This window comes from Polyodon spathula, chromosome 13 (assembly GCF_017654505.1).
Source record: "Polyodon spathula isolate WHYD16114869_AA chromosome 13, ASM1765450v1, whole genome shotgun sequence".
In the NCBI taxonomy this organism is placed as follows: Eukaryota; Metazoa; Chordata; class Actinopteri; order Acipenseriformes; family Polyodontidae; genus Polyodon; species Polyodon spathula.
Genome location: NC_054546.1, coordinates 190,097 through 209,194, shown reverse-complemented (window position 1 = coordinate 209,194; position 19,098 = coordinate 190,097). Strand labels below are relative to the sequence as shown.

Here is a 19,098-nt window from a genome sequence, read left to right as displayed (position 1 = left end):
ACTGTTTCACACAGCACTGTGGTTTGTGTTGCAAAGTAACTGCTTCACACAACACTGGTTTGTGTTACAAGGTCACTGCTTCACACAGCACTGTGGTTTGTGTTACAAGGTCACTGCTTCACACAGCACTGTGGTTTGTGTTACAAGGTCACTGCTTCACACAGCACTGTGGTTTGTGTTACAAGGTCACTGCTTCACACAGCACTGTGGTTTGGGTTCTGCTTTATCTTGGCTTCCCTTGAGTGTAAGAAGATCCCAGGAGTTAGAGTTCCTGTATGATGCTTACATCCAGGTATTCTGAAAGGGACAGCCCACCCCAGGGTTAATAAGTTTAAAGAAAGTTACAATAAAACTAATTAACTAAAAGTAACTAATTTACTGGATGATGGAGAGTTGAAGGCTTGCTGGTTCAATTAAACAAGTTAGAATAACGTTTGGAGACATATCCTCCGTCATTATTATATCGCAGATTGTGTAAAACGTGCGCAGTATCCCAGATTGTTGTTACAGGTTTGCTGATGGTAGCGTTTTAATAGTCGAGTTACTGTAGGAGTTAACTGCTAGTAGGCGTGACTAGGATCTGCTCCCAGACTGACAGGCTAATTTACCTAAACGGACGTGTGTTTATCTCCATTGTTAAGAAAAGCCAGGTGTCCAGTGAATAGAAGAGTTCCAAGTTCCGGAATGCCAACGAGAACAGAATAGGTAAGAGGTGTTAATTAAATTTCAGTCTCACATTAGAATGTTAGATTTTCCAATTAATGTTTTAATTGTTGTATTTTGTCTACCACGCTGTATTACTGAAAACAAGTAAACTTTTTCGGTACGTGTTTTCAGAAGTTAATGAAGATTTACAGTTGCTCGCTAGGCTATGAAGTTGTGCCAGTGGAGTAACTCGGGACCACGGAAGGGACTCAAGTTTTCTAAGCAGGTGCTGCGCATTAGAGAAACGAACAAGAACAGACTGCCGATGGTGTCTCTGTAGAGCTTCCCTGTATTTTTTCTTTGCTTGAACTGACGTGTAGCGGTAAAAGGTATACATGAAGTCACAGAGCCTTACCCAGAAGTGACCGGTAATGGGGTCCATTGAGTCGTGTTGTCATTCCTACATGGCAAGATGTACGAGCATTGAAAATAGGGTTTCTGATTTTCCATGTTTCCGCGACTTTTTCACTCTCCTTTAAGATGTCATCTGATACCTGTTAAACCGATCGTGTCTCTCAATCACAACCGTTAAGTGTATTGATGGAAAATAATAGTGATTTCATTTAACTAAATGGGCTTTTAAATCGTAAGTTACTTTTTCATTTCAAAACAGAAGCGACTGTTCATTAATGTAGATGCGGTCACACAGAACGACTGTAATAAAGTGTGTCCAGAATAAAATACTTTATTTTTCATTCTAGCTTTAATAAAGATGAGTCACTTAACATGTTGCGATCTCGTGTGTACGTTCTTCTTGGAAACCAAACATTTAAGGCTTGGCCGATGTAGTTACACAGAAAAAGAAAAACCGTAAATGAAATCAGTGTCATTATGAACACGTTTCTAAGTGTAATAGAGAGACACGAATGATTTAACAAATATCAGTTGAATTCTTAAAAGAGAGATAAAACACAGAAAATCAATATCTCTAATTATAAACTGCACTATAACATGTCTCGATATTATCTTTGTAAACTGCATATTATGTTATATAATATATAACTGTGACTATAAAAACAACATATTCTCAGTGTTTTGTATAAAGATCTCTGTACTTCCCTTTGCAATATCATTGTGAGTAAACGTAACCATACCTCATTTTCCAATGGGTGTGGCGTTTGAAGAGTCCAGTTACATCTGGAACTCCCAGAAACAAAACATTCTGATGCAACAGCTCTCTGCAAGCCACTCAACACAGGCACAAGCCAGTCACAGCCCGTCCAGTACTGTGTCAATTATCTAAGAGCTATTAAAACCGTAGCATTCCCAGAATATGTTCTTCCTGTTGGAGCAAATGTAATTATTTACAGCTTGGTTTGTTGAAGGCCACTTAAAAGTTAAATAATTATGTCATATCGTGTGAATGAGGTGTGTTAGTGCTGGCTGCAGTGTTGCAGAACACATAGGGAAGAACCTTCTCTCCTCTCAAGCTCACACTGTTTCACAGTGTGCTATGGAGTTTCTGTCTGCTCTCCTCAATGGTCTCTCCTTTGCTACAGTATTGCTTCTTTGAGTTCACCACAAGAATACACTGGAACACAGAGAACTCAGTCATCCACATGAATACACTGGAACACACAGAGAACTCAGTCACCCACATGAATACACTGAAACACAGAGAACTCAGTCATCCACATGAATACACTGGAACACACAGAGAACTCAGTCATCCACATGAATACACTGGAACACACAGAGAACTCAGTCACCCACATGAATACAGTGGAACACAGAGAGAACTCAGTCATCCACATGAATACACTGGAACACACAGAGAACTCAGTCACCCACATGAATACACTGAAACACAGAGAGAACTCAGTCATCCACATGAATACACTGGAACACACAGATAACTCAGTCACCCACATGAATACACTGGAACACACAGAGAACTCAGTCATCCACATGAATACACTGAAACACAGAGAACTCAGTCATCCACATGAATACACTGGAACACACAGAGAACTCAGTCATCCACATGAATACACTGGAACACACAAAGAACTCAGTCACCCACATGAATACACTGAAACACAGAGAACTCAGTCATCCACATGAATACACTGGAACACACAGATAACTCAGTCACCCACATGAATACACTGGAACACACAGAGAACTCAGTCATCCACATGAATACACTGAAACACAGAGAACTCAGTCATCCACATGAATACACTGGAACACACAGAGAACTCAGTCATCCACATGAATACACTGGAACACAGAGAGAACTCAGTCATCCACATGAATACACTGGAACACACAAAGAACTCAGTCACCCACATGAATACACTGGAACACAAAGATAACTCAGTCATCCACATGAATACACTGGAACACACAAAGAACTCAGTCACCCACATGAATACACTGGAACACAGAGAGAACTCAGTCATCCACATGAATACACTAGAACACACAGAGAACTCAGTCATCCACATGAATACACTGGAACACACAGAGAACTCAGTCATCCACATGAATACACTGGAACACAGAGAGAACTCTGTCATCCACATGAATACACTGGAACACACAGAGAACTCAATCACCCACATGAATACACTGAAACACAGAGAACTCAGTCATTCACGTGAATACACTGGAACACACAGAGAACTCAGTCATTCACACGAATACACTGGAACACACAGGAGACTCAGCAGACATGACCCTCACAATCTCACAGCAGGGTACTCCCATAGATACAGTCTGGAACCTTTGTTACACTCACTCTCCCTCTGCAGGCATGGCTGTGAAGACCACGTTGCTCTTTGTGCTGCTGGGGTGTGGTGGAGTGTGGGCTGCTTCAGGTGCCTGCTCCAGTGGATCCCTGGAACTGAACAGCCTCAATCAGACCCATTTCAAACCGGACCCAAGCCGGGACACTGGGATCACAGTGTTATCAGACATGGTCCACTCCTTCCTGGACATGGTCCAGCCCAACCCCTTCCCCACAGGTGAGTACCCTTCATTTAATCCTGCCGTATCGATCCAAACAGTCAAGAGTCATAGTGCAGCCTATCAGAGGAAGTAGTAGGATATAAAACAAGACTACAGTATTTTAAATGAGTTCCCCCAGGAGGAAACTGGCCTTTTCTCGTTCCCAAACATGTCTATCTATGTTTGAGTGACCATCAGGGGGGTTCACTTTTAATTACGGTGCTGTTATTGTGGCTTTAGAATTCCTACAAACAAAAACCGTGTTTTGATATTTGTTGCTGTAAGGACAGTGTAATTAAAATGTTATCTATGGATGTGGTTCATGATCTCCTCTTTATTTATGAAGGGAGTGGGTGATTCAGTTTATAGGATGTGGTTCATGATCTCTATTTGTGATGGGAGTGGGTGATTCAGTTTATAGTATGTGGTCCATGATCTCTATTTGTGATGGGAGTGGGTGATTCAGGTTATAGGATGTGGTTCATGATCTCTATTTGTGATGGGATGTGGGTGATTCAGTTTATAGGATGTGGTCCATGATCTCCTCTTTATTTGTGATGGGAGTGGGTGATTCAGTTTATAGGCTGTGGTTCATGATCTCTATTTGTGATGGGAGTGAGTTATTCAGTTTATAGGATGTGGTCCATGATCTCTATTTGTGATGGGATGTGGGTGATTTAGTTTATAGGATGTGGTCCATGATCTCTTTATTTGTGATGGGAGTGGGTGATTCAGTTTATATGCTGTGGTTCATGATCTTCTCTTTATTTATGAAGGGAGTGGGTGATTCAGTTTATAAGCTGTGGTTCATGATCTCTATTTGTGATGGGAGTGGGTGATTCAGCTTATATGATGTGGTTCATGATCTCTATTTGTGATGGGAGTGGGTGATTCAGTTTATAGGATGTGGTCCATGATCTCCTCTTTATTTATGAAGGGAGTGAGTGATTCAGTTTGTAGGATGTGGTTCATGATCTCTATTTGTGATGGGAGCTGGTGATTGTTTATAGGATATGGTTCATGATCTCTTTATTTGTGACGGGTGTGGGTGATTTCAGTTTATAGGCTGTGGTTCATGATCTTCTCTTTATTTATGAAGGGAGTGGGTGATTCAGTTTATAGGATGTGGTTCATGATCTCTATTTGTGATGGGATGTGGGTGATTCAGTTTATAGGCTGTGGTTCATGATCTCCTCTTTGTTTATGAAGAGAGTGGGTGATTCAGTTTATAGGATGTGGTCCATGATCTCCTCTTTGTTTATGAAGAGAGTGGGTGATTCAGTTTATAGGCCGTGGTTCATGATCTCCTCTTTGTTTATGAAGGGAGTGGGTGATTCAGTTTATAGGCTGTGGTTCATGATCTCTATTTGTGATGGGAGTGGGTGATTCAGTTTATAGGATGTGGTTCATGATCTCCTCTTTATTTATGAAGGGAGTGGGTGATTCAGTTTATAGGATGTGGTTCATGATCTCTATTTGTGATGGGAGTGGGTGATTCAGTTTATAGGATGTGGTTCATGATCTCCTCTTTATGATTTGATGATAGGATGAGTCTCCTCTTTATTTATGGGGAGTGATTCAGTTTATAGGATGTGGTCCATGATCTCCTCTTTATTTATGAAGGGAGTGGGTGATTCAGTTTATAGGATGTGGTTCATGATCTCTATTTGTGATGGGAGTGGGTGATTCAGTTTATAGGATGTGGTTCATGATCTCTATTTGTGATGGGAGTGGGTGATTCAGTTTATAGGATGTGGTTCATGATCTCTCTTTATTTGTGATGGGAGTGGGTGATTCAGTTTATAGGATGTGGTTCATGATCTCCTCTTTATTTATGAAGGGAGTGGGTGATTCAGTTTATAGGATGTGGTTCATGATCTCTATTTGTGATGGGAGTGGGTGATTCAGTTTATAGGATGTGGTTCATGATCTCTATTTGTGATGGGAGTGGGTGATTCAGTTTATAGGATGTGGTTCATGATCTCTGTTTGTGATGGGAGCTGGTGATTGTTTATAGGATGTGGTTCATGATCTCCTCTTTATTTGTGATGGGAGTGGGTGATTCAGTTTATAGGATGTGATTCATGATCTCTATTTGTGATGGGAGGTGGGTGATTCAGTTTATAGGATGTGGTCCATGATCTCCTCTTTATTTATGAAGCGGAGTGGGTGATTTCAGTTTATAGGCTGTGGTTCATGATCTCCTCTTTATTTATGAAGGGAGTGGGTGATTCAGTTTATAGGATGTGGTTCATGATCTCTATTTGTGATGGGATGGGAGTGGGTGATTCAGTTTATAGGATGTGGTTCATGATCTCCTCTTTGTTTATGAAGAGAGTGGGTGATTCAGTTTATAGGATGTGGTCCATGATCTCCTCTTTATTTATGAAGGGAGTGGGTGATTCAGTTTATAGGATGTGGTCCATGATCTCCTCTTTATTTGTGATGGGAGTGGGTGATTCAGTTTATAGGCTGTGGTTCATGATCTCCTCTTTGTTTATGAAGGGAGTGGGTGATTCAGTTTATAGGCTGTGGTTCATGATCTCTATTTGTGATGGGAGTTGGTGATTCAGTTTATAGGATGTGGTTCATGATCTCCTCTTTATTTATGAAGGGAGTGGGTGATTCAGTTTATAGGATGTGGTTCATGATCTCTATTTGTGATGGGATGTGGGTGATTCAGTTTATAGGATGTGGTCCATGATCTCCTCTTTGTTTATGAAGAGAGTGGATGATTCAGTTTATAGGATGTGGTCCATGATCTCCTCTTTATTTATGAAGGGAGTGGGTGATTCAGTTTATAGGGTGTGGTTCATGATCTCTATTTGTGATGGGAGTGGATGATTCAGTTTATAGGATGTGATTCATGATCTCTATTTGTGATGGGAGTGGGTGATTCAGTTTATAGTATGTGGTCCATGATCTCCTCTTTATTTATGAAGGGAGTGGGTGATTCAGTTTATAGGATGTGGTTCATGATCTCTATTTGTGATGGGAGTGGGTGATTCAGTTTATAGGATGTGGTTCATGATCTCTATTTGTGATGGGAGTGGGTGATTCAGTTTATAGGATGTGGTTCATGATCTCTATTTGTGATGGGAGCTGGTGATTGTTTATAGGATGTGGTTCATGATCTCCTCTTTATTTGTGATGGGAGTGGGTGATTCAGTTTATAGGATGTGATTCATGATCTCTATTTGTGATGGGAGTAGGTGATTCAGTTTATAGGATGTGGTCCATGATCTCCTCTTTATTTATGAAGGGAGTGGGTGATTCAGTTTATAGGATGTGGTTCATGATCTCCTCTTTGTTTATGAAGAGAGTGGGTGATTCAGTTTATAGGATGTGGTCCATGATCTCCTCTTTGTTTATGAAGAGAGTGGGTGATTCAGTTTATAGGATGTGGTTCATGATCTCCTCTTTATTTATGAAGGGAGTGGGTGATTCAGTTTATAGGATGTGGTCCATGATCTCCTCTTTATTTGTGATGGGAGTGGGTGATTCAGTTTATAGGCTGTGGTTCATGATCTCTATTTGTGATGGGAGTGGGTGATTCAGTTTATAGGATGTGGTCCATGATCTCTATTTGTGATGGGAGTGGGTGATTCAGTTTATAGGCTGTGGTTCATGATCTCTATTTGTGATGGGATGTGGTGATTCAGTTTATAGGATGTGGTTCATGATCTCTTTATTTGTGATGGGATGTGGTGATTTAGTTCACACCTGGAAAACAACTGGAAAATGTTATCTTTATTATTTATGAAATAGTTTGAAAGTGGCAGAGTGTTGCAGGGGCGCAGGTTTGTGGTTAATGATGAATCTGTGGTGCACTTCCTTTGAGGCAGAGGGGCACTTTAAACTTTTGTAAAAAGTCCCCAGGATGTAACAACCGACACAGAAAATGATACAAAGTGAATCTAAACAAGGAGAAGAACACATCCATTTATAGTCCATTGGTTTTATTTGAAAGAAAACTAACTTTTCTTTTTTATTTAACTAGTAGCAAACAGAGGCACATTTTTAACCCTTCAATTCACCTTGCGAGCTGCTAGTTACTCTTTTGTAAGATGACCAGTTTGATTTGACTGCTTGATTATTTATTTGCACAATATTTTAGAAGGCAATTAAGTCCTTAGAGACTTAAGTATAGTACAATAATCACCACGGCAACCTGTAAACCAAACATGGAGCATAAACAGCATGCAGTAAATATTGTAATCTGACAGGAAGCAGGATTATAAAGTGAGGAACAAAATCCACTTGTAATAATAAAGCACTGCAAGAGCTACAGTCGTCAGCAGGAACAAACAAAACACACTAAAGAAAAGAGCCTTGAGGAAGAGCCTTTTGTTTTTCTACTTGCTCGTTAAATGTCCCAGTAGTTGTTGGGTGTGCATTTAGATCATCTGGAGGAGAACATTTCCCTCTTTTGATGCACTTCCCTAAGTCTGAAGCATCTTTTGTTTATTAGCATCAAGAGATCTTATTGCTTCTTTCACTAAGATGTTTTCTGAACAATATCAGGTCAAACCGCTAACCAAGATCATGCAGCAGTCTCTTGACACAGGGGTGGTACCGACAGACTGGAAAATTGCAAACGTAATACCGATCCACAAAAAGGGAAACAAAACTGAACCAGGTAACTACAGACCAGTAAGCCTGACTTCTATTATATGCAAACTTATGGAAACTATAATAAGATCCAAAATGGAAAATTACCTATATGGTAACAGGGTACTGGGAGACAGTCAACATGGTTTTAGGAAAGGGAGATCGTGCCTAACTAACTTGCTTGATTTTTTTGAGGATGCAACATCGATAATGGATAATTGCAAAGCATATGACATGGTTTATTTAGATTTCCAGAAAGCTTTTGACAAAGTCCCGCACAAAAGATTAATTCTCAAACTGAACGCAGTTGGGATTCAAGGAAACACATGTACATGGATTAGGGAGTGGTTAACATGTAGAAAACAGAAAGTACTGATTAGAGGAAAAACCTCAGAATGGAGTGTGGTAACCAGCGGTGTACCACAGGGATCAGTATTAGGTCCTCTGCTATTCCTAATCTACATTAATGATTTAGATTCTGGTATAGTAAGCAAACTTGTTAAATTTGCAGACGACACAAAAGTAGGAGTGGCGGCAAACACTGTTGCAGCAGCAAAGGTCATTCAAAATGATCTAGACAAGATTCAGAACTGGGCAGACACATGGCAAATGACATTTAATAGAGAAAAGTGTAAGGTACTGCACGCAGGAAATAAAAATGTCCATTATAAATATCATATGGGAGATATTGAAATTGGAGAAGGAATCTATGAAAAAGACCTAGGAGTTTTTGTTGACTCAGAAATGTCTTCATCTAGACAATGTGGGGAAGCTATAAAAAAGGCTAACAAGATGCTCGGATACATTGTGAAAAGTGTTGAATTTAAATCAAGGGAAGTAATGTTAAAACTGTACAATGCACTTGTAAGACCTCATCTTGAATATTGTGTTCAGTTCTGGTCACCTCGCTATAAAAAAGATATTGCTGCTCTAGAAAGAGTGCAAAGAAGAGCGACCAGAATTATTCCGGGCTTAAAAGGCATGTCATATGCAGACAGGCTAAAATAATTGAATCTGTTCAGTCTTGAACAAAGAAGACTACGTGGCGACCTAATTCAAGCATTCAAAATTCTAAAAGGTATTGACAGTGTCGACCCAAGGGACTTTTTCAGCCTGAAAAAAGAAACAAGGACCAAGGGTCACAAATGGAGTTTAGAAAAAGGGGCATTCAGAACAGAAAATAGGAGACACTTTTTTACACAGAGAATTGTGAGGGTCTGGAATCAACTCCCCAGTAATGTTGTTGAAGCTGACACCCTGGGATCCTTCAAGAAGCTGCTTGATGAGATTTTGGGATCAATAAGCTACTAACAACCAAACGAGCAAGATGGGCCGAATGGCCTCCTCTCGTTTGTAAACTTTCTTATGTTCTTATGTTCTTATGTTTAGAGGTAGAGACTGTGTGAAAGTGTGGTGCATGAAATGTAATACATTGTTCAAAGGGCAATCATTCCCTTCCCTCACTGTGCAGCCTGTTTATTTGTTCACTATTAACAGGCATGGGAGGTTTCTGGATTGATTTCAGCTAATCTTGCTGTGTAATGTTACTAACGGGTAAGTCTGTGTGTGATTGACCCAAAGTAAATAGTGGTGACATAGAAGTCATGAACTGGCCCAATTTACCTAGACATTGTTAGCAAATTACCAGATCTCATGCCACTGTAAATGTGTTACGTGGAAAGCTTTCAGACAGAGGGCCAGAATGTGTCTTGCTACAGAACAGAGGTTTCAAGCTACTATTCCAGGCTTTGTGTTCCCTCCCTCAGCTTCAGTTGTGTTTGTGAAGATCTAGGTGTAGGTGGCCTGTCCTTGTAGGCTATACCCTTCACCTTGTGCCCCTGTGCTGTGGCAGAGCTAGTTAGAGGGCAGAGCATGACAGTCATGTACTCCGCGAGGGCACTTGAAAAGGCAAGGACTGGATACAAACCGTTAACCTAAAAGATGAACATCTCACCATTTAACCGAAGAGTAAGTTCTGTAGTGGAGGGGAGTATGTGTCTTACAATGGCAGGATCATCAACTCATCGGACACGAGGAGGAGATCAGTACAACCGTTTAATCAAACCTGCAGAAATGAATCGAATGCAGTTCTGCACTGTTGGTATTTGATGATAAGACCCTAACTGAAATTATAGAAACAATTTGATGAATGGCACCACAGAACTGGAAAATAACACGGGTCTCAAATCAGTGTTTGACTCGCTGCTCTCCAGATAAAACAGGTCTCAAATCAGTGTTGGACTCGCTGCTCTCCTAATAACACAGATCTCAAATCAGTGTTTGACTCGCTGCTCTGCTAATAACACAGATCTCAAATCAGTGTTTGACTCGCTGCTCTCCTAATAACACAGGTCTCAAATCAGTGTTTGACTCGCTGCTCTCCAGATAAAACCGGTCTCAGATCAGTGTTTGACTCGCTGCTCTCCTAATAACACGAATCTCAGATCAGTGTTTGACTCGCTGCTCTCCTGATAACACGGATCTCAAATCAGTGTTTGACTCGCTGCTTTCCTGATAACACGGATCTCAAATCAATGTTTGACTCGCTGCTCTCCAGATAAAACAGGTCTCAAATCAGTGTTTGACTCGCTGCTCTCCAGATAAAACAGGTCTCAAATCAGTGTTTGACTCGCTGCTCTCCTAATAACACGGATCTCAAATCAGTGTTTGACTCGCTGCTCTCCTAATAACACGGATCTCAAATCAGTGTTTGACTCGCTGCTCTCCAGATAAAACAGGTCTCAAATCAGTGTTTGACTCGCTGCTCTCCAGATAACACAGGTCTCAAATCAGTGTTTGACTCGCTGCTCTCCAGATAACACGGGTCTCAAATCAGTGTTTGACTCGCTGCTCTCCTAATAACACGGGTCTCAAATCAGTGTTTGACTCGCTGCTCTCCTAATAACACGGATCTCAAATCAGTGTTTGACTCGCTGCTCTCCAGATAACACAGGTCTCAAATCAGTGTTTGACTCGCTGCTCTCCAGATAAAACGGGTCTCAAATCAGTGTTTGACTCGCTGCTCTCCTAATAACACGGGTCTCAAATCAGTGTTTGACTCGCTGCTCTCCAGATAAAACAGGTCTCAGATCAGTGTTTGACTCGCTGCTCTCCTAATAACACGGGTCTCAGATCAGTGTTTGACTCGCTGCTCTCCTAATAACACGGGTCTCAAATCAGTGTTTGACTCGCTGCTCTCCTAATAACACAGGTCTCAAATCAGTGTTTGACTCGCTGCTCTCCTAATAACACGGATCTCAAATCAGTGTTTGACTCGCTGCTCTCCAGATAAAACAGGTCTCAGATCAGTGTTTGACTCGCTGCTCTCCTAATAACACGGATCTCAAATCAGTGTTTGACTCGCTGCTCTCCTAATAACACGGATCTCAAATCAATGTTTGACTCGCTGCTCTCCCAAAAACACGGGTCTGAGATCAGTGTTTGACTCGCTGCTCTCCAGATAACACAGGTCTCAGATCAGTGTTTGACTCGCTGCTCTCCTAATAACACGGGTCTCAAATCAGTGTTTGACTCGCTGCTCTCCAGATAAAACAGGTCTCAAATCAGTGTTTGACTCGCTGCTCTCCAGATAACACAGGTCTCAAATCAGTGTTTGACTCGCTGCTCTCCTAATAACACGGGTCTCAAATCAGTGTTTGACTCGCTGCTCTCCTAATAACACGGGTCTCAAATCAGTGTTTGACTCGCTGCTCTCCAGATAAAACCGGTCTCAGATCAGTGTTTGACTCGCTGCTCTCCTAATAACACAGATCTCAAATCAGTGTTTGACTCGCTGCTCTCCTAATAACACGGGTCTCAAATCAGTGTTTGACTCGCTGCTCTCCTAATAACACGGGTCTCAAATCAGTGTTTGACTCGCTGCTCTCCAGATAAAACAGGTCTCAGATCAGTGTTTGACTCGCTGCTCTCCTAATAACACAGGTCTCAAATCAGTGTTTGACTCGCTGCTCTCCTAATAACACGGGTCTCAAATCAGTGTTTGACTCGCTGCTTTCCTGATAACACGGATCTCAAATCAGTGTTTGACTCGCTGCTCTCCTAATAACACGGATCTCAAATCAGTGTTTGACTCGCTGCTCTCCTAATAACACGGATCTCAAATCAGTGTTTGACTCGCTGCTCTCCTAATAACACGGATCTCAAATCAGTGTTTGACTCGCTGCTCTCCAGATAAAACAGGTCTCAAATCAGTGTTTGACTCGCTGCTCTCCTAATAACACGGGTCTCAAATCAGTGTTTGACTCGCTGCTCTCCCAATAACACGGGTCTCAGATCAGTGTTTGACTCGCTGCTCTCCTAATAACACGGGTCTCAGATCAGTGTTTGACTCGCTGCTCTCCTAATAACACGGGTCTCAGATCAGTGTTTGACTCGCTGCTCTCCCAATAACACGGGTCTCAGATCAGTGTTTGACTCGCTGCTCTCCAGATAAAACGGGTCTCAAATCAGTGTTTGACTCGCTGCTCTCCTAATAACACGGATCTCAAATCAGTGTTTGACTCGCTGCTCTCCTAATAACACGGATCTCAAATCAATGTTTGACTCGCTGCTCTCCCAAAAACACGGGTCTGAGATCAGTGTTTGACTCGCTGCTCTCCAGATAAAACAGGTCTCAGATCAGTGTTTGACTCGCTGCTCTCCTAATAACACGGATCGCAAATCAATGTTTGACTCGCTGCTCTCCAGATAAAACAGGTCTCAAATCAGTGTTTGACTCGCTGCTTTCCTAATAACACAGATCTCAAATCAGTGTTTGACTCGCTGCTCTCCTAATAACACGGGTCTCAAATCAGTGTTTGACTCACTGCTCTCAAGATAAAACCGGTCTCAGATCAGTGTTTGACTCGCTGCTCTCCAGATAACACGGATCTCAAATCAGTGTTTGACTCGCTGCTCTCCTAATAACACGGGTCTCAAATCAGTGTTTGACTCGCTGCTCTCCTAATAACACGGATCTCAAATCAGTGTTTGACTCGCTGCTCTCCAGATAAAACAGGTCTCAGATCAGTGTTTGACTCGCTGCTCTCCTAATAACACGAATCTCAGATCAGTGTTTGACTCGCTGCTCTCCTGATAACACAGATCTCAAATCAGTGTTTGACTCGCTGCTTTCCTGATAACACGGATCTCAAATCAATGTTTGACTCGCTGCTCTGCTAATAACACGGATCTCAAATCAGTGTTTGACTCGCTGCTCTCCTAATAACACGGATCTCAAATCAGTGTTTGACTCGCTGCTTTCCTAATGACACAGATCTCAAATCAGTGTTTGACTCGCTGCTCTCCAGATAAAACAGGTCTCAAATCAGTGTTTGACTCGCTGCTCTCCTAATAACACGGATCTCAAATCAGTGTTTGACTCGCTGCTCTCCTAATAACACGGATCTCAAATCAGTGTTTGACTCGCTGCTCTCCTAATAACACGGATCTCAAATCAGTGTTTGACTCGCTGCTCTCCTAATAACACGGATCTCAAATCAGTGTTTGACTCGCTGCTCTCCAGATAAAACAGGTCTCAGATCAGTGTTTGACTCGCTGCTCTCCTAATAACACGGATCTCAGATCAGTGTTTGACTCGCTGCTCTCCAGATAAAACAGGTCTCAGATCAGTGTTTGACTCGCTGCTCTCCTAATAACACGGATCTCAAATCAGTGTTTGACTCGCTGCTCTCCTAATAACACGGATCTCAAATCAGTGTTTGACTCGCTGCTCTCCAGATAAAACAGGTCTCAAATCAGTGTTTGACTCGCTGCTCTCCTAATAACACAGATCTCAAATCAATGTTTGACTCGCTGCTCTCCTAATAACACAGATCTCAAATCAGTGTTTGACTCGCTGCTCTCCAGATAAAACCGGTCTCAGATCAGTGTTTGACTCGCTGCTCTCCTAATAACACGGATCTCAAATCAGTGTTTGACTCGCTGCTTTCCTAATAACACGGGTCTCAAATCAGTGTTTGACTCGCTGCTCTCCTAATAACACAGATCTCAAATCAGTGTTTGACTCGCTGCTCTCCTAATAACACGGGTCTCAAATCAGTGTTTGACTCGCTGCTCTCCTAATAACACGGGTCTCAGATCAGTGTTTGACTCGCTGCTCTCCTAATAACACGGGTCTCAAATCAGTGTTTGACTCGCTGCTCTCCTAATAACACGGATCTCAAATCAGTGTTTGACTCGCTGCTCTCCTAATAACACGGATCTCAAATCAGTGTTTGACTCGCTGCTCTCCAGATAAAACAGGTCTCAAATCAGTGTTTGACTCGCTGCTCTCCTAATAACACGGGTCTCAAATCAGTGTTTGACTCGCTGCTCTCCTAATAACACGGGTCTCAAATCAGTGTTTGACTCGCTGCTCTCCCAATAACACGGGTCTCAAATCAGTGTTTGACTCGCTGCTCTCCTAATAACACAGGTCTCAGATCAGTGTTTGACTCGCTGCTCTCCTAATAACACGGGTCTCAAATCAGTGTTTGACTCGCTGCTCTCCAGATAAAACAGGTCTCAAATCAGTGTTTGACTCGCTGCTTTCCTAATAACACAGATCTCAAATCAGTGTTTGACTCGCTGCTCTCCTAATAACACGGGTCTCAAATCAGTGTTTGACTCACTGCTCTCAAGATAAAACCGGTCTCAGATCAGTGTTTGACTCGCTGCTCTCCAAATAACACAGATCTCAAATCAGTGTTTGACTCGCTGCTCTCCTAATAACACGGGTCTCAAATCAGTGTTTGACTCGCTGCTCTCCTAATAACACGGATCTCAAATCAGTGTTTGACTCGCTGCTCTCCAGATAAAACAGGTCTCAGATCAGTGTTTGACTCGCTGCTCTCCTAATAACACGAATCTCAGATCAGTGTTTGACTCGCTGCTCTCCTAATAACACAGGTCTCAAATCAGTGTTTGACTCGCTGCTCTCCTAATAACACGGATCTCAAATCAGTGTTTGACTCGCTGCTCTCCTAATAACACGGATCTCAAATCAGTGTTTGACTCGCTGCTCTCCTAATAACACGGATCTCAAATCAGTGTTTGACTCGCTGCTCTCCTAATAACACGGATCTCAAATCAGTGTTTGACTCGCTGCTCTCCAGATAAAACAGGTCTCAAATCAGTGTTTGACTCGCTGCTTTCCTGATAACACGGATCTCAAATCAGTGTTTGACTCGCTGCTCTCCAGATAACACGGGTCTCAAATCAGTGTTTGACTCGCTGCTCTCCTAATAACACGGATCTCAAATCAGTGTTTGACTCGCTGCTCTCCTAATAACACGGGTCTCAAATCAGTGTTTGACTCGCTGCTCTCCAGATAACACGGGTCTCAAATCAGTGTTTGACTCGCTGCTCTCCTGATAACACGGATCTCAAATCAGTGTTTGACTCGCTGCTCTCCTAATAACACGGGTCTCAAATCAGTGTTTGACTCGCTGCTCTCCTAATAACACGGGTCTCAGATCAGTGTTTGACTCGCTGCTCTCCTAATAACACGGGTCTCAAATCAGTGTTTGACTCGCTGCTCTCCAGATAAAACAGGTCTCAAATCAGTGTTTGACTCGCTGCTCTCCTAATAACACGGGTCTCAAATCAGTGTTTGACTCGCTGCTCTCCTAATAACACGGATCTCAAATCAGTGTTTGACTCGCTGCTCTCCAGATAAAACAGGTCTCAAATCAGTGTTTGACTCACTGCTCTCCTAATAACACGGATCTCAAATCAGTGTTTGACTCGTTGCTTTCCTGATAACATGGATCTCAAATCAATGTTTGACTCGCTGCTCTCCCAAAAACACGGGTCTGAGATCAGACTCGCTGCTCTCCAGATAAAACAGGTCTCAGATCAGTGTTTGACTCGCTGCTCTCCTAATAACACGGGTCTCAAATCAGTGTTTGACTCGCTGCTCTCCTAATAACACGGGTCTCAAATCAGTGTTTGACTCGCTGCTCTCCTAATAACACAGGTCTCAAATCAGTGTTTGACTCGCTGCTCTCCAGATAAAACAGGTCTCAAATCAGTGTTTGACTCGCTGCTCTCCTAATAACACGGATCTCAAATCAGTGTTTGACTCGCTGCTCTCCTAATAACACGGATCTCAAATCAGTGTTTGACTCGCTGCTCTCCTAATAACACGGGTCTCAAATCAGTGTTTGACTCGCTGCTCTCCTAATAACACGGGTCTCAAATCAGTGTTTGACTCGCTGCTCTCCTAATAACACAGATCTCAAATCAGTGTTTGACTCGCTGCTCTCCAGATAAAACAGGTCTCAAATCAGTGTTTGACTCGCTGCTCTCCTAATAACACGGATCTCAAATCAGTGTTTGACTCGCTGCTCTCCTAATAACACGGATCTCAAATCAGTGTTTGACTCGCTGCTCTCCTAATAACACGGATCTCAAATCAGTGTTTGACTCGCTGCTTTCCTAATGACACAGATCTCAAATCAGTGTTTGACTCGCTGCTCTCCAGATAAAACAGGTCTCAAATCAGTGTTTGACTCGCTGCTCTCCTAATAACACAGATCTCAAATCAGTGTTTGACTCGCTGCTCTCCTAATAACACGGGTCTCAGATCAGTGTTTGACTCGCTGCTCTCCTAATAACACGGATCTCAGATCAGTGTTTGACTCGCTGCTCTCCTAATAACACGGATCTCAAATCAGTGTTTGACTCGCTGCTCTCCAGATAAAACAGGTCTCAAATCAGTGTTTGACTCGCTGCTCTCCTAATAACACGGATCTCAAATCAATGTTTGACTCGCTGCTCTCCTAATAACACAGATCTCAAATCAGTGTTTGACTCGCTGCTCTCCAGATAAAACCAGTCTCAGATCAGTGTTTGACTCACTGCTCTCCTAATAACACGGATCTCAAATCAGTGTTTGACTCGCTGCTCTCCTAATAACACGGATCTCAAATCAATGTTTGACTCGCTGCTCTCCCAAAAACACGGGTCTGAGAGACTCGCTGCTCTCCAGATAAAATCAGTCTCAGATCAGTGTTTGACTCACTGCTCTCCTAATAACACGGATCTCAAATCAGTGTTTGACTCGCTGCTCTCCTAATAACACAGATCTCAAATCAATGTTTGACTCGCTGCTCTCCTAATAACACAGATCTCAAATCAGTGTTTGACTCGCTGCTCTCCAGATAAAACAGGTCTCAGATCAGTGTTTGACTCGCTGCTCTCCTAATAACACGGATCTCAAATCAATGTTTGACTCGCTGCTCTCCAGATAAAACAGGTCTCAAATCAGTGTTTGACTCGTTGCTTTCCTGATAACATGGATCTCAAATCAGTGTTTGACTCGCTGCTCTCCCAAAAACACGGGTCTGAGATCAATGTTTGACTCGCTGCTCTCCAGATAAAACAGGTCTCAGATCAGTGTTTGACTCGCTGCTCTCCTAATAACACGGGTCTCAAATCAGTGTTTGACTCGCTGCTCTCCTAATAACACGGATCTCAAATCAGTGTTTGACTCGTTGCTTTCCTGATAACATGGATCTCAAATCAATGTTTGACTCGCTGCTCTCCCAAAAACACGGGTCTGAGATCAATGTTTGACTCGCTGCTCTCCAGATAAAACAGGTCTCAGATCAGTGTTTGACTCGCTGCTCTCCTAATAACACGGATCTCAAATCAGTGTTTGACTCGCTGCTCTCCTAATAACACAGATCTCAAATCAGTGTTTGACTCGCTGCTCTCCAGATAAAACAGGTCTCAAATCAGTGTTTGACTCGCTGCTTTCCTGATAACACGGATCTCAAATCAGTGTTTGACTCGCTGCTCTCCAGATAAAACAGGTCTCAAATCAGTGTTTGACTCGCTGCTCTCCTAATAACACAGATCTCAAATCAATGTTTGACTCGCTGCTCTCCTAATAACACAGATCTCAAATCAGTGTTTGACTCGCTGCTCTCCAGATAAAACCAGTCTCAGATCAGTGTTTGACTCGCTGCTCTCCTAATAACACGGATCTCAAATCAGTGTTTGACTCGCTGCTCTCCTAATAACACGGGTCTCAAATCACTGTTTGACTCACTGCTCTGCTAATAACACGGATCTCAAATCAGTGTTTGACTCGCTGCTCTCCCAATAACACGGGTCTCAGATCAGTGTTTGACTCGCTGCTCTCCCAATAACACGGGTCTCAGATCAGTGTTTGACTCGCTGCTCTCCTAATAACACGGATCTCAAATCAGTGTTTGACTCGCTGCTCTCCTAATAACACGGGTCTCAAATCAGTGTTTGACTCGCTGCTCTCCAGATAAAACGGGTCTCAAATCAGTGTTTGACTCGCTGCTCTCCTAATAACACGGATCTCAAATCAGTGTTTGACTCGCTGCTCTCCAGATAAAACAGGTCTCAAATCAGTGTTTGACTCGCTGCTCTCCTAATAACACGGGTCTCAAATCAGTGTTTGACTCGCTGCTCTCCAGATAACACGGGTCTCAAATCAGTGTTTGACTCGCTGCTCTCCTAATAACACGAATCTCAGATCAGTGTTTGACTCGCTGCTCTCCTGATAACACGGATCTCAAATCAGTGTTTGACTCGCTGCTTTCCTGATAACACGGATCTCAAATCAATGTTTGACTCGCTGCTCTCCAGATAAAACAGGTCTCAAATCAGTGTTTGACTCGCTGCTCTCCAGATAAAACAGGTCTCAAATCAGTGTTTGACTCGCTGCTCTCCTAATAACACGGGTCTCAAATCAGTGTTTGACTCACTGCTCTGCTAATAACACGGATCTCAAATCAGTGTTTGACTCGCTGCTCTCCAGATAAAACAGGTCTCAGATCAGTGTTTGACTCG

At 42.5% G+C, this 19,098-nt stretch overlaps 1 protein-coding gene across 2 annotated transcripts in view; it reads left to right on the top strand.

Moving 5' to 3' along the window:
- The first annotated feature begins 598 nt into the window (after window positions 1-598).
- Window positions 599-19,098, top strand: part of prom2 (prominin 2) — a 37,850-nt gene continuing 19,350 nt past the window's right edge. Inside the window, exons 1-3 of one of the 2 annotated variants that reach the window (XM_041268422.1) lie at window positions 599-705; window positions 838-931; window positions 3,462-3,674. In XM_041268422.1, the coding sequence (XP_041124356.1) occupies window positions 3,464-3,674 (211 nt within the window). In that variant the 5' untranslated portion in view covers window positions 599-705; window positions 838-931; window positions 3,462-3,463. The remainder of the gene's footprint in view (window positions 706-837; window positions 932-3,461; window positions 3,675-19,098) is intronic. The other variant, XM_041268421.1, reaches the window with a different exon arrangement.